The sequence below is a fragment of the Balaenoptera acutorostrata genome, chromosome 14 (assembly GCF_949987535.1).
Source record: "Balaenoptera acutorostrata chromosome 14, mBalAcu1.1, whole genome shotgun sequence".
Taxonomy (NCBI): domain Eukaryota; kingdom Metazoa; phylum Chordata; class Mammalia; order Artiodactyla; family Balaenopteridae; genus Balaenoptera; species Balaenoptera acutorostrata.
The window spans coordinates 49,301,221-49,311,836 of NC_080077.1; the positions used below are offsets into that span (position 1 = coordinate 49,301,221).

General features: G+C 42.5%; 1 protein-coding gene across 2 annotated transcripts in view; it reads left to right on the forward strand.

Moving 5' to 3' along the window:
• Positions 1–10,616, forward strand: part of FYN (FYN proto-oncogene, Src family tyrosine kinase) — a 211,331-nt gene that overhangs the window by 165,397 nt on the left and 35,318 nt on the right. For both annotated transcript variants that reach the window (XM_057527835.1, XM_057527834.1), the window contains 3 exons: positions 3,910–4,008; positions 6,752–6,855; positions 7,806–7,955. In XM_057527835.1, coding sequence (XP_057383818.1) covers positions 3,910–4,008; positions 6,752–6,855; positions 7,806–7,955 — 353 coding nt within the window. The remainder of the gene's footprint in view (positions 1–3,909; positions 4,009–6,751; positions 6,856–7,805; positions 7,956–10,616) is intronic.

The window sequence follows — 10,616 nt, forward strand, 5'->3', positions numbered from 1 at the left end:
CCACAGGGCTGGCTTTTGTGTTTCACAGTGCAGCATAAACCATGTGATATTCATGTGTGCCCATGCCCGGAGCCGACGGCACCGCTTCCTACCATGGGGATGGGAGGTCCTTCATTGACCTGGTGTAGGGGCTCAGTGTAGGGAATTTGGACATTATTAAACTCGACCCATTTTGAATATGTGAATTCATCTGTTTTATTCCCTATTTTCACATTTCATGACTAGCGATGTACCACCTAGAAACAGCAACTCTAAAATATAGTAAACATTTTACACAGCATGGAGTAGTGCCCATTGCCTAGGGTAGTGACTCCTTTAAAGTTCTTTTCATTGTGATAAGAAGAAGTCTGGTTTAGAGCCCATCTAAACATTTGACAAAATTGTTATGGATATGCCCTATAAGAGGAAGATGGGCAGTGACCAAATTTAGAAAGAATCCAGCATTTATAATAATGTTCCACAGCTCCATAGATCAAGGCTGACTTCTGTTTGCAAATGTCACTTCCTGGCTCCATCAGGGCTCCAGACTCCCAGCTCCTGGGGCCACAAGCCATCTCTGAGCAACTTTGGGGACTGGGAAGAGGCTCTTTTACTAAGTGTTTACATTAGAGCCACAGGGGAAGCTGTTATGGAAACTTAAAAGCTCTTCTAAACCAGAGGCAGGGCTTAAATCACATATTTGAATCAGAGCAAGATAACAGTTGAAGAAAAATCTCACCAACTCTGAATTAATGAAATAGCTGGACTGTACGAACTGTTTCAAGGAATGCAGCTTTAATAATACTAATTACTCCTAGTAACTCAAGTAAAGAAAGAAAAAGTAGCACAGTAAAGATCCTATTTTCCTAAATCAAGGTGAATAAATTGTATAGAATATATTATTTATTTGTAGGTGAATTGAGCTCCTAGTGTATTAAACAAATGATTTATTCATTTGATTAAAAGGTTTTTTTGATGTCTTGAGTCTGTACCAGCCTGTCTGGACACAACATGTGAGTTTTACTACATAATACATTGTGTCCTTGTCACCTCATAGCTCCTTTGATGGAGAAAGTGACCCTGGATGGCCTCAAAAAAGAGAAAAGGATTTTATCTTTCTCAGTTTCTCATGAGTAACTGAAAACCCTTGTGAGATTAATGGAGTCACTTAAGAGAAAATCATGAATTCCTGATACAGGACTTTAGAACAATCTGATAGTTGGATTCTTATCTGTGCTAAACTATTGAGGTGGCAAGACCAAAATGAGACAGTTAATACTGGATTTGAAATGGAAATAACTTGATTAATACCACGTCACCTGAATAAGACTGGGCTGTCACAATCTGCAACAAAGTGCATTGGCTTCCTGCCCCAGACGACATTTCCGTGTACCCCCAAATTGATAGGTGACTTTTTTTCTTAATTTAACTCAATTAGAACTAACTCAGTGAAGGTTATCTTGCAGTTAAAAATGTAAGCCTCTGCTGCAAGTACTTAATATTTTCCTCACTGTTTGGGAGATTTCCCAGGTGTGTGTGTGTGTGTGTGTGTGTGAGAGAGAGAGAGAGAGAGGGAGGGAGGGAGGGAGGGAGAGAGAAAAGAAAAAGTCTGGAGGTGATCAGTATGGTTATTTTTTATGATGAAATGTCTCCATCTAGTGGAATTTCAGAGCAGTAAAAATGTCACCACATTAAAATGAAGGTAATGGCTCGAAAGCAATTTCCTTAAATGCATGCAGTGTTAAAGAAAAAAGCAAACTTCCACATATGTTTTTAGATAATATAACTGCATGTATTTCTTTTGGAGGATGTAGAAATGAACCCAATACAAACTGTTTAAATGTTAGCATTTTTAATTTCATATATTTGAACCTAAAAGGCAGAGGGATGAGATAGGGGAGCAACACAGGGTAGATTCCACACAGCCGGATGGATCTAGTTCTTAAGTTGGGGGGTGGGTTCACAGGTGTTCATCTGTACATACGGTCTTTGGTACGTATAAATTATTTCATAATAAAAATCTGGACATAAACTAAATTTAAGATTATTAATAAAAGACTTTCTGGGGAAAATCATCTCCCTCTTTTGATTGATTTGTTTAAATTTAATAGGGTAACAAAAGAAAGACTGAAAAACCAACTGACACATAAGTGTTTTAAAGCCTTTGCCAGCACCCTGTCTCCTTCTGAGCTATTCTGTGCTACTCGTGCCACCTGACACTTTCCCGCAACTGCACCTGTAGCACATGTGGGCTGGTCCGCATGTGTCTGTCGCCGTGTTAAATCCTATGTGGAGTCGTTGCTCATCGTCACCTCACTCAGAGTCAGTCTTTAGAGGATGGGTCACTGGAGTAAGGCTTGCATTTAATATGGAGGCTGGTTATCTTCTACCTAATTGCATCAGTCTGGGGAGGAACATTTCTCTTCCCTGTCTGAGGGCTTTGACACACAGCCCAGCAAAAAAGTGAATTGAAAAAACAACAACAACAACAAAACAGCTTGGGATTTCTCTTGCTGCCTTCAAGGACCAAAAAAGGAAGGCGAGAAGGTGCTGGACTTCTGGTGATCAGAAGTCTAGGAGGTCTCCATCTACTCAGGGGCAGTGCATCCTCCCCTCCCCCTGCGCTCCTGACCGCAGGCCGGTGGAGGGTTCTGCAGCGCTGTCAGTGTCAGAGCTACAGCCCCACACACATGCTAACCGTTGTTGATGAGAAGAGGCATGCACTCCTCCCCTGCTCTCTGTCACATGCAGCTATGTGAGTCTGAGCGTATGAAATCTAACCGTTTAATCTACTCATCTGTTGCAAGCTGAGAGTGGTATTATAACCCCCCTTTCACATCCTTCTGCCCACAGCACTGAGATGAGCCCATGCTGTTGCTGGAACACTGGGCTACACAAAGTGGTGGGACTAAGGCTCTCGTCCCCTTAGCGAGTTTTTGTTCTCTGCCTGCACTTGCACGCACACAGCTACACCCACCCTTCCTCTCCTACCCTTCAGACTCAGGGCAGCGCTGTCAATACTTGATGAAATAACCTCAGGGAGAAAATGTCTGAGCAAGGCGTAACCTATTGTAGGCTTTATTCTTCTACCCATTTTCTTGAGAGCAAACAAGGCAGGTATTCGAAGCGCCTTCATCTCTTAACGGGCCTCCTAACAGGCTTCCTTTCTCAGGTGATATGCAAGTATAATGTCTGTCTGCTGTCCGTCTTTCTGTCTGTCTGTCTCTTTCTCTCTCTGCCTCCCTCCCTCCCTCCCTCCCTTCCTTCTTTTTCTTTCCTTCTTTCTTTCGAATCATTTAATGGTTGGCAAAATAATGCTAAAGCCAGTGGCTTGCCTCTCTCCAGAGGTACCAGGATGTTGGTTGCCGCGGGACAGGGGATGAAATAGAGACCATTAGCCAGATTAGCAGTGCATGCTTTATTTTTTTTCTCCAGCTTTATTGAGATATAATTGGAAATATGACCTTGTATAAGTTTAAGGTGTACAGTGTGATGGATTGGCAAGTATATTGTGAAATGTTTACTACAAGAATGTTAGTTAACACATCCTTCACCTCACATAATTACAGTTTTGTTGTTGTTACAATGTTTTTCTTAAGTAGGCGGAGGCTGAGTTCCCTTCCCCTCTATCTAAGTTGGAGACACTTACCAAGCAAAATGCCCTCTCCCCCACCAGAGCCCCCTCATGGCCAGGGTCCTACATTCTGAATTCATAACTAAGGCAAGAGATGAGAGACAAAACTGGCTTCCTCTCCCCGCTGACACAGATTGTGACCATTTGACCCGCACAGAAGGCTGTGTCGGAGTTCGGAGAAATCTGGTAGTGGAATGACTAGGAGACAGTCCTATGCTCTTAGGACACAGAGTCTGTGACTGCAAAACTTTGAAATGGTCGACGTATTCACTTCCTTTTCTCTTTTTTCCCTGCAGGGAAGGAGATTGGTGGGAAGCACGCTCCTTGACAACTGGAGAGACTGGTTACATTCCCAGCAATTATGTGGCTCCTGTTGACTCCATCCAGGCAGAAGAGTATGTTTTGTTGTGTTCACTTAACTAACTTGCTTTTAAAATTTAGTTGCCCTGATAAGTGCCATTAACATTGTGCAAGTGGGAGAAGTAGTTCACTAGAGCGATTAAGGGGTGAGAGGATGTGGCAGTGCTTGTCTCCCAGGCTCTATGCCATGGTTTTTTGCCACATCTGCATAATACTTGTACCCTTATTAACTTAATATTTTTCTTAAAGCCTGCTCACTTTTAAAAAACATTTATTTTGAGAAGAAACTTTATATTAGTACCTTAAATGAAAACCCAATATTACTTGCCATAGATAGAAATAACCATAAGAATGTGATGAAATTCTAGCGAGAGCATGTATTATAGCCAACCCAAGGATCTAAGCCTGCAGTCTGCTGAAGAAAAGAGGGGAGGGGTGGGAAGAAGGGAGGGATGGGGAGAGAGAGAGAGGAAGGGGAGGGTGTAATTGTTAAAGATCATTTGAGCTTTTTCTCCTCGATGTAATCAGAAATGTTAGAGGGGTGCTGAAAAGACATACCGTCCACACCCCAGGTAGGAGTAACTCACATGCAGTGTATCCTACCACTCGGGAAATCCTGTGGTGATGCATGTCAGATGGTCCTTTCCTTTGATGTGGGGTCTCAGGTGGTTTCTTTCATAGCAGGTAGTGACTAACAGCCCAAGGATTTCACTGATGGCAGTTTCGGAAGGTGGTCGATAGGCTGAGGGAATTCTAGAAGGGACAGCCATGGTTCCTCCTCCTGGCCTGTGGGTATTCACGGGCACTTCCAAAGTGGAGAACTGTCAGAATGGCTCCTGTGGCGGCCGTAACCTCTGAACCGAGGGGAAAAGAGGTGGAACAGGATCTCCCGAACATGAGACCCGGGCCTTCCCCCTGACACCTTGGGGACCTGCCTCTCCTGCTCGGTGGGGCAGGCCTGACTTACCAGAAAGGTAGTTGAGAAAAGTCAGCCACGCAGCCCAAGCTTTGGCTCTGATATTTAATATGCCCTGGGTTTGTTTAACCGCTGCAGGGAGGATTAGACTCCACACCCCAGCCAGATCCCCAATGGGATTGCTCTCTTGTCTTTAATTCCCCTGTATTTCCTCTAGGAAGATCTGTTTTGTTTCCCACTCTCAAATACTCAGTGGTTCTGAGCTCCTTTTTCCCCTCAGTGAGTGTGTTTCATCATCAGTGAATAAAGGAATCCGTACTGAATCTTTTTTTTAGGGCAGATTTGCAAACATCTTTGTGTTCTTTCAGAATAAAAGGTACCACCAAAATGCAGCATTACTTTGACTTAACTGGGATCCTACCCACAATATATTTAAGTTACATTTATAATGGTCAGGTTTTTTAAGTACTTTGTTTTTAAAGAATAAAATAGCATTTAAAAAATAATACCTATGGTTTTACATATGCAATTAATTACCATTATCTTAAAATACGATTGTTTTAGTACACGCCACTGTTCCAGTGGTTCTCTTTTCATCACTGTTCCTGTTTCCACTGCATTTTAATTGGGTTATTGATACAAACCCGGAAAGTCATTTCTCACAAATAATTGGTGTAATTCCCTTTATACCACCTAGCACTGGGTTAGGATTGTTGCAATCTCGTGCCTTTAAAAGTCACTGAGGAGCTGGCATGCAGCCTGTCTTTTCTTATCTTCAGGGAAGCTCTTTCATTCACAAAAGAATTTGATAGTGAACACATAATAGCTATGCACAAGTATAATGAATTGGAATTTCATTTTAGAAACTGGATCCTTTCACAGTCAAATATTCTAAAAATTGTTCCTGTGCACAGATTTCGATGGAATGCTACCAAGTTCTCCCTGGGGCTCTTGGAGCACCTGCTGCTCGCTCAGCCCCTGGTGCAGAAACGTTACCCAAGTGCCAGGCAGTGCTTAGGGCTGGAGGGTGCAGGGGGAGGTGAAGATGAATAAGGAAGGTCGGCAGGTGATGTGCTGTGATGCCTCCTAAAGTGGCACGGGGATGTCATTACAGGGAGAGTATGAACACGTCTGTGACACTGAGTGTTTTTAAGGACTTGCTGGTTGACCGTACGCAGTAACCTGGCCCTGCAGCTGTGCCAGAGCTCACGTGCGGCAGGTCACAGCCCCGCCATGCAGCAGATGCCTTTTATCCATCCAAGTCCTCGCCCCTGCTGGACGGGAAGAAAAGAGAAACAGGCATCCGGGAACAGCAGTCATCTCAAATTAGGCGTAGTCTTGACCATTTTCTTTCAGGGTTCCTGTAGGTAGGAAGTTACTGAAAATACCGTGTCTTTGTTCTCTGTCCATTCTGACTGACATTTTTTCAATGCTTGATTAATGATCTTTATAGACACTAAGACTGTGTTTTGTTATTTCCCGAGGGTTGTAATTATGCTCAGAAATCCAGGGTCTTGTAGAGGTGCGTGGGAAGGGTCTCCTGCAGTTGCCATTTCAAAACAAGGTCTTGGGTTTCTCTTTTTGTGCACGTGGGTGGCGCTTTTCACACAAACCCACCAGTTCCTGTCATCTCTGGAGGGAAGAAAAATAACCTGCAATTCCAATCTGATCGTTTTTCAGGAGTGAAGGAGATGGATTAGGGATGGAATCAGGAATAGATTGAAAGGGAATCAGATGAGGCTAGGGAACACTACACAGGGTGAGGCTAAGGCTGGAATCGGAGGTGAGGAGGGTTCACGGGCAGAGGACCTGATGCTGTTCCATTGTTATAAAGCATTTCCTTCCCTTGATCTCATTTAAAGGTGGTACTTTGGAAAACTTGGCCGAAAAGATGCTGAGCGACAGCTTTTGTCCTTTGGAAACCCAAGAGGTACCTTTCTTATCCGTGAGAGTGAAACCACCAAAGGTAAGATAACGAGTTGAAGAAGTTGGCTTGTCATTCAAATCTGTGGATTAGTCAGAGGGGATGAAAGGCTTATCTCTAATGTACAAGGGTTTTTAAATGGCACATATCCTCCCCACCTTGTGAGCAGAGTCCTGTATTCAGTTTCCCCTCCAGGCTCTAGAACTGCAGACAGTTCCAAAAGGACTACAGAGGCTCAAAATCAAGACCTTCCCCCCGGAAACAGGGGCTGGGACCGCTTCTCTCCTCCAGGCATGCAAGATCATAGAATCTTCAGAAGTCCTTTAGAATTAGGATTTTCTGAAGCTCTTTGTTCCTCAGGCGCCAATCACACAGGTTGTTTTTTGCATTTCTTTTGTTTTTTCCACAACCGAGGACTTCTTTTCCTCCATCTGCTGGCCTTCTCATTATGTAACAACTCATTAGAACCCAGTAGAGGAGCTGGGCCAAAGAAAAAGAGCAGTGGCCTTCTAGCTTGATATACCAGACACTAGTTATCTGCTACTGTGAAAAGTGTTCTGAAGCAAGAATTGGAAGCTCAGTTCTAGAGAAACAGTCCTTAGATTTCTTCAGTACATGCCACCCCTGCCTCTGTGATGCCCTGTGGGTAACGGAGACTAGGGCAGCAATCTCAGCCATGAGCATCTGTGCTTCCCTTCATCTTGCCCCGGGGGGAGTTGGGTCTATGCCATGTTCACCAGCACAAGTGTACTGAATAGAGTATCACAGGAAAAAATCCAGAGAGCTTTCATTCTCAAGGGTAGAATCATTTTATTGCTAATGTCTTCTGACATTTGCAGGAAAAGGGTGTTTTCTTTCTATGTTACTGAGTGGAAGTGTGTGTGTGTGTGTGTCTCGATAATTATTAATCAGAATACTCAAGTAAATGAGACCCAAAAAACAAATTGGTACTCAAAATGATTGGAGCTGCTAATGCTTTGCACATTTCCCAGGTGCCTATTCACTTTCTATCCGTGACTGGGATGATATGAAAGGAGACCATGTCAAACATTATAAAATTCGCAAACTTGACAACGGTGGATACTATATTACCACCCGGGCCCAGTTTGAAACACTTCAGCAGCTTGTACAACATTACTCAGGTAACCTGAATTCTAACTGGCTGCTAATCATTTGGATGCTGGAGGGTGTGGGTGGGCACAGAGCGGGAAAGGGGAAAGAGGTACAACAAATATATACAAAGGCACTAGGAAAATATTTTTCTTTGCTAGCCCCTCAAGGTGGGGCTTGGCCGAATAGGTTCTATCACTGTTTCTTCCTCCATAGTTATTATTAGTTCCATATGTTTGTCAAAAGATTATACCATTCAAGTTCCCCAAGTAGAAAGCAATAGGTTAAATTTTAAAAGCTGTTTGGTTTTTTGTCTTCATCTTGAAATCCTTGGAAGTTCTCTCTTCCTGTTCCCCTGCAGAATATAATTCAGGAGCTGTGAAAGGAAGAGGGTGTGGTGTCCGGGGGAACACTTACACGGGGCCTCCTAGAGGGTGTGCTGTGTTTCTACCATTACTTTACACCCAGCGCTGTAGCGGGAATGGCTGCACATGCATTTCATTGTCATGACTAGATGACTTTCGCAATCCATTTATCATGTTCTCCTTCCCCACCAGTACTTCCATTTCCTAACTAGACTTAGACGTATATGATCCACAGCTCCTAAATCTGTTACAGCTATTGTATTAAATTAAACTTCTAAACAGTAGATCAGTCTCTGTCCTAACACCCAGACATCACCACTAGTCTGTTGTTCCTAGAAACATACAATTATTAGGTATTTAGGTGTGTGATTTGTACATTTTATTAAAGAAGGTGGTTTTATGTGCAGTTGTTAGAATGATTGCTTTCTTTCCTAGATTAGCAAGTCAATCCCACTATATCAATATATACACACCAATAGATAGGGATATGCATGTACAGATAGAGACCTATAGCCCATTAAACCCAATAGTTTTTTGTGTGATCCATATATACATTTTATATTATTCTTCAGGACAATGACAAGACTCCAAAATAGTACATGGCTTGACTTCAACTCTTGCTCTATGCTCATTCATTTAAAAATATGTGTGTATAATTTTTTAGCACCAAAAAAAAGCAGTTTTTTGAAAATGGCAATAAGAAATGTCTATCTATTGATCCTGGGCAGTAATGAACAAATGAAAACATTAATAACACTTGAAGTACATGTTGATTAGGGCAGGAGGTATCTTTTGTTTATGCGGATTCTAATGAAATACTTGGGAGAAATGGAGCAGAATATCTCCCTGCGCATAAGTGATATATTCAAAATGCCTGCATGTTGTAAGGATTTTTCAAATGCCTAAATATATTTCATTACAGCCAAACATCAGCTGGATGCCCGGGGTTTGGATCATTTGAAAATATTGTGTTGGAAAGGGCACCTTAATAACATCATAAAGCTGGAAGGAGAGAAGGGATATGAAGAGCAATAGACATTTTTTAATCTCAAAAAAAAATCCATCTCGAGACGGATTTGTTTTTATATTGGCTTTTCCTCCTCCCTCTTTCTCTCCCTCACACAATAAAATGCCTTTGAAATATTGACACATAAATAATTTCCTGCCTAAATGTCTCAGAACCTGATTCTATCAAAAAAGAAAGGAACTTGGCAGCTGGTTCCTGGAGAAAAGGCCGCAACTCTACATTTTATTTCCCTGGATTTGAGGGGCCTCTGGTGGGGTACGGCTGGTGGTGCTCTGTCCGCCTCAAGCCAGGCACTCTGCAGCTTTTGTTACTGCCCTGATTCCTTATCCATTGTCACCTTTCTCACCTGACTGATGTTTAACTGGGCATTTAGACAATTTTCCCTTACCACTGCTAGGTTCTAAAAGGCTTTTTCTTTAAAGACAGAGAGACGAAAAGGGAAAAAATCTTCCAAATAACCTATAAGTGATAATGACTTTTTCCCTTCCTCTTTTTCATAGGAAATAGAGTTCTCTCGCATCCTTGAGTTTCTGCAAATTTTAGTTTCCATTCTTTCTCCTTTCAAACCAGACTCCTAAATTATACATCGGAGACTGTTATAAAGATTTTTTTAAGGGAAAATAATCAAAAAAGCAAGAGTATCTGAGCGGTAGAATAGAGTCAGTTCAAACTGCCAAGGAAATCACTAGAGAAATAAGACCTCTTTTTTCCCTTGCCAGGTATAATCTTCAGCCTTACTAGTTTATAACAGTCTAATGTTCTGTACAAGAATCCTGTACTGAAGTTACAATTTTAAGTATATTCATAGCAAAGAGAATCCCCAAACCCTAGGTATTAGACGGGGGCAAAAGACAGTTGTGCTGACATTCTGTGGTCCAGATGTGCCTTTTGAAATCAGCGGAGGTATTTGCAGAGTTCCGGAAGGCATGTTATTAGCACACTGGGCTGAAAACACTTTTCTTATTCAGTGAGCACAGAAACCAAAGCGGTCTGTATCTGTATATACATATAGACTATATTAGACCCGGGGGTATGCAGTCATCCAAATATAAAACGTCCTCTTTTCTACCTCCAACGAACATGTTTCAGCTTGTGGTGTCTAATCTTCCAAGACGTGTATAGTTCTCTGCTGACATAGCACTGTTTTGAGTAACGCTGTGTGCTGGCTGGGTCTGTGCACCTCTAAGTGTTGTTTCACGTGTTTGCTTTTCTTTTCCCCTCCTGCTGCTGTCCCTGCCCCATCAGAGAGAGCCGCAGGCCTCTGCTGCCGCCTAGTAGTTCCTTGTCACAAAGGGATGCCA